The sequence below is a fragment of the Halichoeres trimaculatus genome, unplaced genomic scaffold, assembly GCF_033239565.1.
Source record: "Halichoeres trimaculatus isolate MK-OKI-2021-1 unplaced genomic scaffold, fHalTri1.1 fHalTri1_scaffold_5, whole genome shotgun sequence".
In the NCBI taxonomy this organism is placed as follows: Eukaryota; Metazoa; Chordata; class Actinopteri; order Labriformes; family Labridae; genus Halichoeres; species Halichoeres trimaculatus.
The window spans coordinates 21,253,043-21,268,019 of NW_027437183.1; the positions used below are offsets into that span (position 1 = coordinate 21,253,043).

The following is a 14,977-nucleotide window of genomic DNA, read 5'->3' on the forward strand; positions in this document are numbered from 1 at the left end:
CCACAGTGTTTTAAGTGAAATATTGACACAAGATTGAGTATCCTTTGTGTCTGGCACAGTTTGTCAACACAGAAGACCCTTTTTTTCCTACAAGAGCGTTGAACAAGACTCCTTCAAGAGTGAGCACTTGTAAAAGCTTTGTTACTGTTTTTTTGTTTTTTTTTCCAGTTTTGAACATCCTCCATGACAAAAGACAAGAAAACAGTTCTCTCAATGGTTATTAAATAGCATACATACAGTTAGTGACAGACAGTCCATTGTATTTTTTATTGTTGCAATTAAATCTATGATATCAATATTGGTAAAGTCATTTCTCATTAAAGACAAATATGAAATTAAACTCATCTCATTATGCGAAGGTTCAGCTTGTCCCTTGTGAATAATCTGATATCTCACATACATTTGAGTGACACAGGCCATGTGTACACATTTCAAATAACTCAATTTTCCCCACTGGCCCCCTGTGTGGGCGCGTGCCTGTGCGCGCGTGTACATGCGTTCGTGAGTGAGCTACGTTGAAATTATTATGTAACATGTTCCCAATCGCATCCCAGCCTGAGACTGAGGCATAAGGTCGCTTTAAGAGATAACTCGGCTCCTATCTGAGCTTTTTGGCAGGACACCTCCTACCTACTCTCCGACTAAAAACTCTGCTGAGTCTCACCTGGTGCAAAGCTGCGCGCGGAGTCCGAGTGGAAGGAACAATTTGGTAAGAAACAATGGCTTATTGTCAGCTGCTTATAGACGGTATTTATGAGTGAGCAGTGAACTCAGTTAAGCGGGTACGTGGTTACCTCAAAGTAAGAAGTTGTGTGGTCTGTCCCTTTGTTGTTCGTTTGTGCCAGGACGAAGCTCTCACGGCTGCAATATGTGAGTTATAGTCACTGAGCTGCGTACGGTGAGTTTGAAATCCGCACGTGCCGGTATTTTGATTTTCATACGTCAGCAGTGCTGGCTGGTTTTAAAGCTTTCTTCCGACTTGGCGCCAGTCAGACTGTCCGTTGGTGCTGGTGTTAGTAAGTAGCTGTGAAGTGGACACCAAGCAGGTCCAGAGGTGGAAACCATGTAAAGGGTCTCACTCGAAGCACTGGGCTCACAGTGTGGTGCACGAGGAGGCTCCTTCACCTGTCCGGAGCAGAGAAAGTGTCCCCTCACGCGCGCAGACACACGGGAAAGGGAACAGCTGCAGGGACCTCTGATAGGACACATGTACAGCAACCGGTGCGTCATTTTCTTTCATCATACTTTTTCCCCCTCACATCAATATGTAGCTGATTTGTGTCGTGTTGAAGTTGATTCTTTTGACGACTGAGATAAATGGATTTGAAACCAAATTCATCTTACAATGGTTTTTTTTTTTTTTTAAAGTCACATTTTAGACTCATTTTCCTCACGAGCTTCAATTTAGTGTCTCGTTTTTTTTGTATGGACTTCATAGCTCCCCTTACACTATGTATTATGTATAATGATCTGACTATTCTCACTGTGTAATATTCAGCTAATCTGGAGTGTTTATAAAAAGTGTCAGGTCCAGTATTAATCATCTTCCTTGTAAATTTCCTTCTTATATTTCTTGTGCTGTCCTCCGCAGACACAACACAAGCGATGCATCACTTTAAGTGTCTAAAGGCTGCCATAAATACTCAGCATCAAGGCTGCAGCCTGTGTATAATATGGGGGCCACATATTTGGAAATCTTGCCAGGTTGAGTCAGGTTGACGTCCAGCAGGGTATTAATTATCATAGACGCTGAAACAGAGGAGACTGTGTCCCCCAGAGGAATTTAAGTGGTGTTACTGCACGTAGCTCTAGGTATCAGTGTTTACTTTGTTATGAATTGTCTGGCTCTGTTTGTGTTCCCCATGGAGGAAACAGCAGAGTATAATAAGACTTTTCCGCTCATAATAGAGACAGCCACAAGCTATTAATGTCCTACCTGTCAGCATTTATCATTGTTAACGAGTCCGCAATTAAAATGATAAATCTGTATTTTTTTTGTCCTCTAAGCATTGTTGAGATGCACTTTCTGGGGAATTGAGCCATCGGCAGAGCATCTAAGTTGATTGTTGGTGTTTTGTATGCAGCACAAATCTGAACACATTAAAATCTGCCTGTATGAATGTATGCACATAAGCACTCCTTCAGTAGTTCCTTGTAAACCAGAACTGTGCTTCTCATCTCTTCTGTGTTCCAGGACATTAATCTTTTTGATATTGTTCTTTAAATGCGAGAAGCTATTAGGAATGCTCAGTGACAATGAGAGGTGTCTGCTTCTTCATGGACAGAAACAGAATCAATTCCCGCTGTCAAGAAAGAGAGAAAACAGTGAGAGGGAATGATTGTCTCTCAACAAGCAGCCATCATCACGGTTATTGTGATGGAAATTTAAATCAGCATGCTTTTATAGCCGTGCCACGTAGGCTTGATGTGTGTTGATTTCTTGATGTTGTGCCATCAACGCATCATTTCTTCTCATGGCCAGCCCCTCGAGGAGATGGGAGATCCTCGCCCTGGCAACAGATCCATATCTGCATCCAAAACACTAACTGTTCTCTTCATTAATCTCTGATATTTTAAAATTCAATGTGGTGACAGCGTGAAAAACGACCAGTTAATACATCTCAGCTACAAAGAGACTCTTGTGGAATCGTATAAAGGAGCACTTCACATTTAAAACCCTCTCCTGCTGTAAAAACCGTCAGTGACAGAAAAGCAGTTCGTGCCTGACATCGTCATTTAGGAGATGAAATGAGCAATTTAGGAGATGCCAAGCAAGTCTTCCTGAGAGGTCAGGGACAGTTTCTTTCATGATGCAGTAAATATCCCAAATGAAGTAAAAGAAGAAAAAAATTCAACTGAGAATTCATGTGCGTAAAGCCCAGATACTGACATGATAAGGGGCCTTGAGTAAGTGTTAATCAGCACCTCAAAGTGTGAAGAATTCACTTGCTTAGATTGTATGTGGTTGCAGACAGATATTAATATCATAAAGCAAGCGAACGATCAGCCTCACAGACGTTAATTAACTTTTAACACCCAACACTCATGTATCCACACGCTCAGGATTGATGACAAGAGGTGTTGATTTCTGACTGAGGTTGTCAATTTTCACCTGTCAAGAATTGGTTTTTTTTTTTTCTTTTAATAATTTGGATCAAGCTTAACTTACAGATTGATAAATGCATTGAAAGCTTTTGTAACGATAAAGAGGATCTCAGTTAACAAGAATGTGAAAGTTGAAATGTTGGATCTTTCTGGTTCCTGTTCAGGTGACTCAAACAGTTAGCTCAACTAAGGGGTAAGACAACTGTTAGAGGATGTAACATATAAGCTGATTTATAATTGTTGTTAAATATGTAAGTTTGTTGCATTGAAGGCTTTTGTTCACACTGAAACAGCATTTAAGCCGACCTATAACTCAGACTTTTGAAAACGGTCTCCAGAGTGGATATTTTCTGAAACACTGCAGCCACCTTTTAACTTGACATGCCAGACGGACAGTTTCATATACCCCCCACGGAAATATTTCACTAGTCCATCTGGGTAGCAGCTCTTCCGATTTGTTTTCAGAGGCAGCACTTTAAAAAAAAAATCCGCAGCTGGTGATTGGACGACCGTTCTGATTAACACACTCAACACGGACCAATCCATATCAAGCCACGGTATGACGTAGCTTATGTGAGCGGATGCTTCTGAGAAACAATAGATGAACAACTACTGAATCACGAGAAACAGCTGTGAAAAAGGCGTTAGACGACAGCTTCCGTTTTTATAAATTTAACTTAAGAATCAAAGGAACGCTGCTGACGTCACGTCTGCTCCCACAGCTCCCACCTCTCTTCCCTGATTGGGCCGGTTAGAATTTAGCCGAGTGAATTCGTTGGTCAATGGAGCCTGGCAAGATGGACCTGCAGGAGTTCAGAAACTGAATCAGGCAGGTCCGTCTGTTCTGCAAGGTTAGCCACCTTTATCGTAGGGCTGGACAATTAATCGGATTTTAATTGTGATTTCAATTTTGCCATCTGACAATCATAAAAACACTATAATCAAAGTAAAACAATTAAATGCCACACAGTGTAGATGTATGCAAGTTCCTGTGCTTCATAGCTCTTCTGTGTTCCATGTGCAGCCACAGCGAGTGTGTGTGACTTATGTGTATCAATAATACTGTATGTGCGACTTGTTTTTTAAAGTTGTGTTTAAATCAGTACTGAAGTTTTTGAATAAATGAATAATTGATATATTAATTGTGATTTCAATATCACTTGAAATAATCGGGATTCTTATTTTTACCATAATCGCCCAGCCCTACTTTATCGTGTGAACAACAAGCCAGAGTTTTCAGTGGAAACGCTGATGTCACACTCATCTTCATGCATGCACACACAACTGTACAACAGTACTGTCACAGACTAACGTGTTATGCTTGTGTTGCTCAATCTGCTGAATCTGTTGACTATCTTTTAACAAAATGTGCATCTGTTGCTCCACTTTTGCACTTAGCATTCGCCAGTACACCAGATGATCGGCCCAACTCTACTTCAGTGGAGATCTACCAAAAGCCGCGCCTGGACAAGACAGTTATAGCGCCAACTAGAGGCCTGGCATGCTTGCTAAAGCATTTTCAGTCCCTCAGTGTTTCCGTGTAAAGACAATTTTTTTTTCACTGCGTTTTGTCTTGTAAACTGGGCCTAACACTACGATTTTCGTATTGGACTAATTCTTACAGAAGCAAAAGTTTGATGTGTTTACAGCAAACTTTTTAAAGTTAGCAAGTTTTCCTATCATTCATTTTTTATAAATGCATAATGAGGCTGTCTACTTTGAATTTTGTACCAACATTTTACTATTTAAGCCAAATATCCAGAGGCCCATAAATAAACATTTCATCACTGGGAGTTCGTTTAAACTTATTTATTCCTCTTTCCTTTTTTTTTCCAGGTGGCAAATGAAGACTGCTGTGGAAACTGACAAATGTTGAGGATGATGGAAAGCTGTAAACAATGCAAATATTATTCATGAAGTAATTACAGCAGGTGTGACACATCAGCCATTTCAATTAAACCCCGACCCTCTGAGGTGAGCCCAGAGAAAAACATCATGGAGCTGCAGCACAACACCAACCACAACCACGCCTTGTGGAAAGAGATACCATGGGATTTCACCGAGGACTGCTCTCTGTCAGTGAGTGGCACCACCTTTCTCATCATTGCTTACAGCACAGTGATGGCGGTGGGGCTCATTGGGAATTCTTGCCTGGTGTTTGTCATCACACGGCACAAGGAAATGCAGAACGTCACCAACATCTTCATCGCCAACCTGTCGTGTTCTGACATCCTCATGTGCATCGTGTGCCTGCCGGTCACGATTATCTACACCCTGATGGACCGCTGGATCCTTGGGGAGGCTCTCTGTAAGCTCACACCTTTCATTCAGTGCACATCTGTAACCGTCTCCATCTTCTCTCTCGTCCTCATCGCCATGGAGCGCTACCAGCTCATCGTCCACCCGACTGGATGGAAGCCTGTGGTGGGTCAGTCGTACCTGGCTGTGGTTGTTACCTGGGTGGTGGCGTGCCTGATCTCCGTGCCTTTCCTCTCCTTCAGCGTACTCAACTTTCCTCTCCAGAATCTGAGTATCCCGTTTCCAATCGGCGAGCATCTTGTTTGTATGGAGAGCTGGCCTTCAGTCCAACTGCGAAGAGCTTACACCACCTCCCTCCTTGTCTTCCAGTACTTCCTCCCTCTTGTCCTCATCATGGTCTGCTACCTGCATGTCTACCTGCGCCTCAGAAGAAGAAAGGACATGGTGGAGCGTGGCTCCAGGAACACCACCCAAAAGAAAAACAAGGGCTCCTCCAGAATCAACGCTATGTTGGTGTCCATCGTCGTGGCATTCGCCCTCTCCTGGCTGCCTCTGACCGTCTTCAATACCGTGTTCGACTGGAACCATGAAGCTATCCCATCCTGTGGCCATGACGTCATCTTCTCTTTCTGTCACCTCACAGCCATGGCCTCCACCTGTGTGAACCCCATCATCTACGGTTTCCTCAACGGCAACTTCCAGAAGCAGCTCAAGTCCACGCTGTTGCGTTGTCGTTGCTGGGGGGTGGCGGAAAGATACGAAAGCGTCCCGCTCTCCACTGTCAGCACAGAGGTCACCAAAGGGTCAACCCTCAGCAATGGATCCATCAGCTTCAATACTTAGAGCCAACCTTTTCAGTAAAGGACAAAGAAACTTCTGGGGCCTCTTCCGCCCTCATTGTGTCATTCTTTCGGCACATTTCTGCTTCATTTGGTCCAAAAGAAGGGTTACGGTTTTCTAACTTAGAGATGTCTTAACAGCAGTCTAGAGAATGATGTCGGAGGACCCTTAACCAGCATGGTGCATTGGCCTCAGTTCAACATGCCATCCACATGTAAGAGGAAGTAGATAACAAAATGACAGTACAAAGGTTGGATGAGTTTGAGCATTGAGGTGCAGCTGAAGGCACTTTACATGAGCACTTTTTCAACTAAAGTCTGTATAGTCCATCCCCCGTGTGTCATGGACACAAAGAGACAGCATATCCATCCATATCCAACGTATTTTCTGTGAGGGCACAGGAGGATTTTCTTCCTGTATGTTTACCTGCTGAATGTGAGCAGTTGGACCAACAGAAAACATTGAAAGGACAACACTGTTGGAGAGCTGCTGTGTTTTCACTGTAATGCTGTTATTTTGCTGTTTTATGCTAATGCTATCTCCGGAACATGGTCTGGGATTGTAAATTATGGCGTCTTAATGACTTTTGACTGAAAAGCTAATGTAGGAGAGGACATTATGGCGTGTAATGTGGCTCCAGGCATTTATTCTGATGTTTTGCTTGCGTTGTCTTAATGTCCTTATTACCTGATCTCAAACGATGTAAAGATCGCTGTCGGGGAATCTTTGCGGGAGCTTCACGTGTGTATTGCTCTCTGCCAAGGTCTGAGCTGCAGTGTATTATGTGCTTATCCTTTTTTCTCATAAAATGTGCCATACAATAACCATATATCAAGTGCCGTAAAACAAAATAAAAGTGTCAGTGAAGGACTTTGTCAGAGCGGGGTTCTTTTCCTGTAAATATCATTACTGAAGACATATGAGACCTGTAAAAGAGTGACAGCTCTGCTTTATGATGGGTCAAGAATGAAAAGCACTGTGTAGCAAAGTGTTCATCTTCTAGGAAATCTATTGTTAGCTTCTACTCTTTGTGATGTTGAACTAAATTAAAACATTTAATATTGTTCTGATGTCTGTTTTGTAATATTTGCTTTAGCAAACCTCGTAGCTCGCTTATCTTTTGCTGCCAATTAATGAGCTGGTTCATTTATAACACTCTCAACATTTAAGACTAATGAAGGGTTAGGATTTGTTTAAACTAGCCCCCAACACGTTTCAGTGTTTTAGTATTTGATGTTATGGGGTGAAATCACTTTTGTAAACATTGAACTTTGTAAATATTTGCTTCTCTCTGAGGTCAAATTCAGTGTCCAGTCAGTGGGTGCATTGTTCAGACAGAAAACTGGAATCAGAATAAATTTCAGATCAGCCTGAACTGTTGAATAAATCAGTGCTCAGCCTCAGTCAGAGCCTTAGATCTGGGCAAAAACATAGGCTTCACATTAGACTGTAAGGGTGGGAGAAAATTGATTCTTTGATTGATTCATTGATATTTTTTTCACAATTTTTAAAGCAGGATTTTTTTTGTCCAAAAATTGACTTATTTAAATTTAATCATTCATTTTAGTCTTTGTTTACAAGCTGGGTTGGAAAAAAGTTACTACTTTTCTCCAGCAGAGGGTGAAATATTTTTATTGGACTATCTAGTAACGTGAAGTCAGATCTCCTGAATAATTCCTAAAAACTGACTCACATGTGGTGTGAATTTTTTTGGGATGTCTCCTGATAAAGACTGTAGAGATCAGCATCATTATTCAACTTTTTCACATGATCTGGTGTGAAAAAAGAAAATAAAAAATCCCCCAAATCAGAATTATAGGAGAATCGCAATTTGAATCACACCAGTAACCCACAAATTGTAAAAGAATCAAATCAGGTGAAAAGCATGTTGTCCTAGTCCTTTTAGACTGTACAGAAAAATGGACACATCATTTTTGGTGTTAAGTAAAGCTAATGCCGAACTGCCTCGAACCTGCATTTTCTTTGACCACCAGCAGGGGGCGACAGCTGTTAGCATATATAGCGTTAATGTTGTTGAACCAGAAGAGGAAATGACATTTTTCCTCAGCAGATGAGCACCACAGTCGACATGTTTCTAATGAACTAACATGGCTTTCACTGTGAATTAAAATGTTAGCACCACTGCAAAATCAGCACCATTTTTACACAGCATGCATGTATTTTAAGAACCAGCAAGATGACCATGCTTTCACGACACTAAATTCAGTCAGACTGAGCTAATTCTGGCTGTCAGTCACCTTCGGTTACTGCCAGCTTTGTGATGAAACAAGCTCCTTTTTGATTCATGAAGGACATGTTGCAAAAAATAGGTTTTGTATACAACAAGATCAGCAGATAGACGGAGGAACTGAGTCACAGCTGTTAAACATTTGTTTGTTTGTCACATTTTAAATCTTCACCTCAGTATTGGACGTCTTTATTGCACACTGCATATTTATCTTGTATCCTGCACTTGCACTTACAGCTTGATCCTTACAGCTGGTTTCAAAGATCTTTGAATACAGTCTGATTTTGATTCACTGGTGAAAGTGAAGGTAAGACAAGCAGTTTTCAGGTCGTGGCTGACAATCTTTGAGCACTGTGATCTGTTGACTTGTTGAGAGAAGAAAAAGGAAAAGGAAAATTTACAGCTAACCTTGGGTACATCCTCCTCCTATATACAGCCAATGAGTTTTCTTTTTATTGTTCTAGCTTAAAGATGAGACATATATCTACCAAGAGAGAGAGGATAGTACAATGTCTGATGTCAGGGACGTTCAGCTGGAGTGTGATATCAGGAGGTCAAGTAAAGGATGTTTCCTGCAGGAAGCCAAACCTGTTTTCGACTCTGACAGCGTCTCAAACAACCTTAAAAACTGTTCTCCAAGGGCAGTTTGGACCTTAAGAGAGCTCTCAGGAGTCCTTCTCGGTGTAATTGACTGTGTCTCTTCCTCTGCCTCAGCCCAGACTGACCAATCCACATTGTCAGTCACCTCTTCTCTCTAAAATTGAACTCCTTTGACAGGCAATTTCTTTTAAAAACACCCCTGAATAAAGAGGAAGTGTTCATTTTGTCCTGAAAAGTACCCCTGATGCCGGAGGTGCTGAGGCCCTACAATGGCTGGGACTTCAATAACGCTGCTTTAAATTGTTACAAGTGACTGTTAAGAGTCCACGGGCACAGAACTGCTCTGAGAAATGAAGCTCATCTGACGACAAACACTTAATGAGTACACAGGGCCAGACTCTCCACGTTGGTGGAGCAGATCCAGCAACATTAGCATCTTGGCTCTCTCTCATTTTAATTTAGAGAAATTCACATACAAGCAATCGCTGCAGATCACAGGAACAACATGAACCACGTAGCTGTCCAGAGAACTCCCCAAGCTGTTGTTTTGGGCATTTAGACTCACATTTTGCCTACATTCAATCTGTAAGGTAAGGACACTAAGCACACCATTCTCAATTCAAGAGCTGTACTATCTGATGCTCTGTATGTTTCCCCTTCAAGCCAGCACTTATGAAACTAAGAGGCTCCTTAATATCACAACTTACTGAATTTACAGCCATACACAAAGCTACAAATTGATTTTCCCTGTTGGATTTTTATATGCGATTATGTCAGACATGGGCATTGCCCCCTTGGCCTTCTGGTCCCTTGTGAGAAGGAAGTAATCGCTTTGTTTTGGCAGATGAAAAGGTCAGAGGGAGTGAGACTGCTGCCTGTAGAATCTTAACCATGGCATTATACATAGGAACATCTGTAGGTCGCACTGAACAAACAGGTTTGCTCATCTGAGGGTCAAATTCAGAGACCAGGTCTGTCGATATGTCCTCATTCTCTTATCTGTCTATTGAATTGTCCTAATGGTCCTGCCCCTGAATCAGCCGCTTCCTTACATCTGTGAGGGGAGGGTTTATTTCAGGGAGCATTTCCTGGTTTTATCTTTTTATTAGTTTGGATATCATACATGTGTGAATATTGTGTTCATAAATGAGACCTGGGTTACACACATGCGCACGTCGAGCCACAAGCAACACCAGCGTGTGGAATCTGTAACCCCATATACAGCAAGATATTTCAGAGCCTTTATTCCCCATGTGCGTTCTCAAACTCATGCACACTCACACACTCACACACACATTCACACGTGCACAGAAATTTTTGTCTTGCATAACACAAGCAGACTTGACAGCCAGGAATAGCAGCCCCCCGATTGGTGTCGGCAAGTTTCTCCTCAGGATTTGTTTTGTTGCTGCATGTTTAGAGAAAGAAGATGACACAGAAAGACGGAGACAAAGATTCATAAACGCAGTGATTGATATTTCTTTTTTAAGGCTGGTTCAATCTCCATAATCTTGTCACGGTAATTTGAGATTTAGCCTCTGCATCTGGTCTGACCTCCCACTTTCTTTGGTCAGAAGAAAAGCGGTTGACCGCAGCCGTCCTTTGTTGCCTGGTTACAGCTTCCTCAGGGGTTTCAGTGGGTTTCCTTCAAGCTGACACAGAGCACCAAGCTATTAGAGGCACTTTATTAAACACTGACAGAGGAGCCTGAGCCATTAGCTGGTTCTCTGGCTCATAGAAGGACGACAAAGAAAGTGAGAGATAATATTTATTGCTGGAAATCCTTGTTTACTCTCACAGTACCTTTCGTGTTGACCTACACTGACTTATCAAAGGGTTATAATTGAAAGCAATAAAGTCAGAGGGGCTTTTTTATTGCAACATTTTAACGTGTCACCTCAGAAAAGTACAGGTACAATAAATAACCTTGATGATGACTGAAGCTTTTATTACTTTGAGGGTTTATTTTCTGGTTTGGCAAATCATGAAGTCTGGACAAAAGCATCATAAGAAAAAGCATAACATCAAAAAATAAGGCAGGAGGAGGCAGAGACCCCTCTGATAGCTGGTTCACCACCCCACAATCCTAAACTCTGACTAGTCACCTGTTCGGCAAGGCAATTGCATTCTAACTGCAGTAGTTATGTAGCAGTTGCAAAAACCTTTTTTTTCTTTTAATGTCACTTGAAACAGTGAATTTTGGAGAAACATCATGTTTATGGTTCCCTAAAGCATCTTTAACTTTACACGTCCCCACTTTAATGTGATTACATTATATTCACTCATGAATAGAATGTTCTTGAAACTTAAGAATTGTTTGTGTGTGTGTGTGTGTGTGTGTGTGTGTGTGTGTGTGTGTGTGTGTGTGTGTGTGTGTGTGTGTGTGTGTGTGTGTGTGTGTGTGTAAATCGGTGCCTGGGATCAGCCAACCCATTTAAGGACACCCGTGGAACAGGGTTGTGACGTTACATCAAAAACTCTTTATGATTTAACCCCTTATTGCTTGAATTAATTTACAATTATATAAAAAAAAAAAAAAAATTCAATACAAAAATTGAAATCTTACCAAGCGGCAACCTCCGGTCTGAGAATATGAGACAATACGGAAGTGCTAAAATCTGCTGTTTCTTGAGTGTAAGGTTGAGGCCGGATCCGGAAGTACTGTAAGTCACATACACACCAAACCAAAAAAAAAAAACATTTTCAAAGCAGAAATTAACCTTTTTACAGCCTGGTTCAAAAATCTTCTCCTGTCTGAGTCGCTAATTTTACTACCGGCACCCTCTGTACAAGGGGGAGGGGATTTTTTTCTAACTTGGCCGTTCGGAGGATATTAAGATCGCGAGCTCACCCAATAAGAGGCACAGCTGGGGGTCACGTGACCGACAGGCGCCCTATGGCTGTAGGCGAAGCCCCTGCCACTACCAATATGGCCGCTTTCGCTGATGTGCTTCATTTTCTGTTTCAGAAACAGACGGGTGATGTCGGCGAGACTATGTCCATGTTTTATACAGTCCATGATTCTTACAGATGCTTGATTAAGTGGGTATTGTAGATTTAAATATAGCACATACGATAGTTATGAATAAGTTATATAACACATGTAGAAATTATAAGTTCACCCTCAGACCAATATATTGGGACACAGTGCATTTGATATGATCATTGGTATGTTTATGATAAAAATCAGTGGGCATTCGTGGGATACAAAGGTCGTCTCAGCCGCATCAAGACCCGACAGGGTACGTCGCAAATTCATGACAACTGGCATCAAGGGGTTAAATGGCCTCCAAAGATAGTATCTTGACCATACGGATAAAAACTAGAGCTCCTTAGAATTTAACTCTTTGCAAAATACAGCAAACAAATTTAGATAACATTCTTTTAACAAAGGAAATGTTGAGCTCCATTGAAGATGTGGATTTCTCCCAACTGGGTATGTCCTTTTTTCATCTCTATTTGTTTGAAACTGTAGGTATAAAAATTAATCCCCAACAAGGTTCACCAGCTCCACCTGCTCTGAGGTGGCACCTCCACTGCCACCTCTGAAGGGAAGATTGCTGCATTCCACTCAAACGGGGCTTTTTGTTGAGTTTCAGTTATATGATATTTATCTGATTGTTTCATTTTCTTATAATAAACTTTATTGTTTTGCCTGTTGAGAGGGTTTGGATCATTATGCAGATACTTGTTAGCCCCCAGGGCCACCTTTGTGCGAAATAAGAAAAATATTGACGTTTTAATTAATTTACTGCTGCTGTGCTAAAAATTTGATGAGAAGATTGTAAAGTATTGTTGAGCCACAGCCCAATGCTGCTTCCCAAGACATCAGTGACAAAAAGAAAAAAAAATTGAAAGTGAAAGGAGGTGGGGCAGGTGTTTCATCTTGAAAGGTTAAACAGTTTTTACCGCTGTACAATAAGGCCAGCATGAAGCTGCCGGAGGGTGAACAAACATTTGTTAATTGTATTAGACAAGCTTGTTCTGTAAAATAAAATGACTGATCATTGAAAAAGCTAAGGAGTTTCATTCATTGAGAAGGAGCAAACAGCAGCGCATCAGTTACTATCCAAGTGGCTTGAAGCATTAGCTTGGCATGTACAGTAATATTTCAGCAGGAAATCTACTGCTCTCAAGTTTTGTCACACAAACACACATAAACATGAACTCAATGAACTTGCATCAATTATGGCTGAAACAATTATGTTGCACAGAGTCACAGTCACCAATGATACAATGAAAAAAAACAAAAATAAAAAACAGGACAGTGTAAAGGGGTTTTATCATGTGACTGCCTGCATCCAGTTCCAGTACTCATCACTGTCTGCTCACAGTCTTGACCTGTCATGTATGAATTATCCATGGGATCTTGTAGGGATGTCTCTGAAACCTCTTGTTGACACCAATCAGTCCATACATTACATCTGTCACTGAAAAGATGCAATCATTACCATAATAAACACATTTCTGGCAACATAAAACAAAAATATCTACCACTACACTTTGATGTCTTACTTTTTAGTCAAATTCCTACATTTAAATCTGGAAAGTGCCCTGGGTTTACTTAATTTATCACAGGGAAACAAGGGAACTGATGACCTGACTCTGCTCACAGATCATTTATCACCCCTGACAAAGAAAAGCAAGTAATTTACCTCCCGTTCTTTGTTTAGCTTGGGAGCAGCGCTGGCAGCTTCTTCATGGTTTAGATATAAAGTCAATAAACTGAGAAAACTCCCAGGAAGCTCAGGAAAACAAATAAAGCAGACAAACAGCTCTTTCTACAAAAATGTGCTCAGCAATTGATACTTTAGTATAACTTGCTGTATAAATTTTCTGGCTATAACAAGTTAAAATATCAGGGTGATACTCTCAAAGCTTTAGATACAAAACATTTATTTGACTCCTTGCTGGCTCCACTGGGATTATAACCCCCTGTCCTCTTTTATTACCTCAATCTGTGGCAGACTTGTCTCCATGGAATTAATTAGTGTAACCCACTGGACCTCACAGCTAGGAGGTCGAGGTCTTCAACAAGTATTTTCTAGATTATAGACCTGCTGGAAACCTTAAAGTGACCCACGACTCCAGTGACCCTGCTGATCAGGACTGGGCTGCACTCACTGACTGTATATGGAATGGAAAATATGCCTTCATTAAGGCTCATTGTGAGATGAGCAGATGTGACACACAGTGTTTAACAAGTTCACCTTTAACCAGTGTAAGGTGTTTGCCACCACAGCCCTAAATGAACAGTCCACTACCATAACACTTGTCATGTTTCTGTAATGGTAAATCCACCAAGATGTGCAAGCTCTTTAAATAGAATTAGATATTCAATGTTAAAATTCAAAGGTAAAAACTGTTTTTATCTATGAGCTTTTAAATGTACAGTTTTACAAAAACAGAAAACAGTGAAGCACACAACTATTCTTTGATTGACAAATTACGTTTTTTTAATTCTCATTCCTGAACAGACAGGGGCGTTTTCATGATGGTATGTTCTTGATTCCTTTCTAACTTCTCAGGGAATTCCAGTATTTTGGCTCAAATTGGAAATTTTGCTGCTGCAGGAAAGCTTCACTTTTCAACTCGTGCCTGGTTTTCTTCATCACTGTTATGGCTGCATGTTTCTCTGTTCCTTCTCTTCACTCTGCTTGTTTCCAGGTGAGGCCACTGATCGATAAAGACGTCCTCCTTAGACCTGGGCTTCTGAAAGATCACTGCTGTTTGTTGTAGGGAGAAGTATTTTGGTTTGGAGACTGCTGTTTGCTGCTCTTTTGGGGATTTTTGTGATGATGATTTGATACTTGTTAAAAAATATATTCCCCTTTTTATTGGTTTAAGGTCTTCTCTTGTGTGGGTCATTTTGTGTATTGTTGTTAGCCCCATAGGAACACCCTAATCTGATGCTAAATGTAGTTT

At 41.2% G+C, this 14,977-nt stretch overlaps 1 protein-coding gene across 2 annotated transcripts; it reads left to right on the top strand.

The window, feature by feature from the left end:
* Positions 1 to 543: 543 nt before the first annotated feature.
* On the top strand, positions 544 to 7,200 carry npy8br (neuropeptide Y receptor Y8b). 2 transcript variants are annotated; one of them, XM_074670358.1, is made up of 2 exons: positions 544 to 709; positions 4,942 to 7,200. In XM_074670358.1, exon 2 carries the CDS (start codon positions 5,101 to 5,103, stop codon positions 6,205 to 6,207), a length of 1,107 nt encoding a protein of 368 aa, XP_074526459.1. In that variant the 5' UTR covers positions 544 to 709; positions 4,942 to 5,100; the 3' UTR covers positions 6,208 to 7,200. The 2 variants fall into 2 exon arrangements, with proteins under 2 accessions (XP_074526459.1, XP_074526460.1); XM_074670359.1 differs by lacking the exon at positions 544 to 709 and adding an exon at positions 854 to 1,221.
* The last annotated feature ends 7,777 nt before the right edge of the window (positions 7,201 to 14,977 follow it).

Excerpts from the sequence above, each read along its gene's own strand:
- npy8br (XM_074670358.1), top strand. The coding sequence starts at position 5,101 with ATGGAGCTGCAGCACAACACCAACCACAACCACGCCTTGTGGAAAGAG.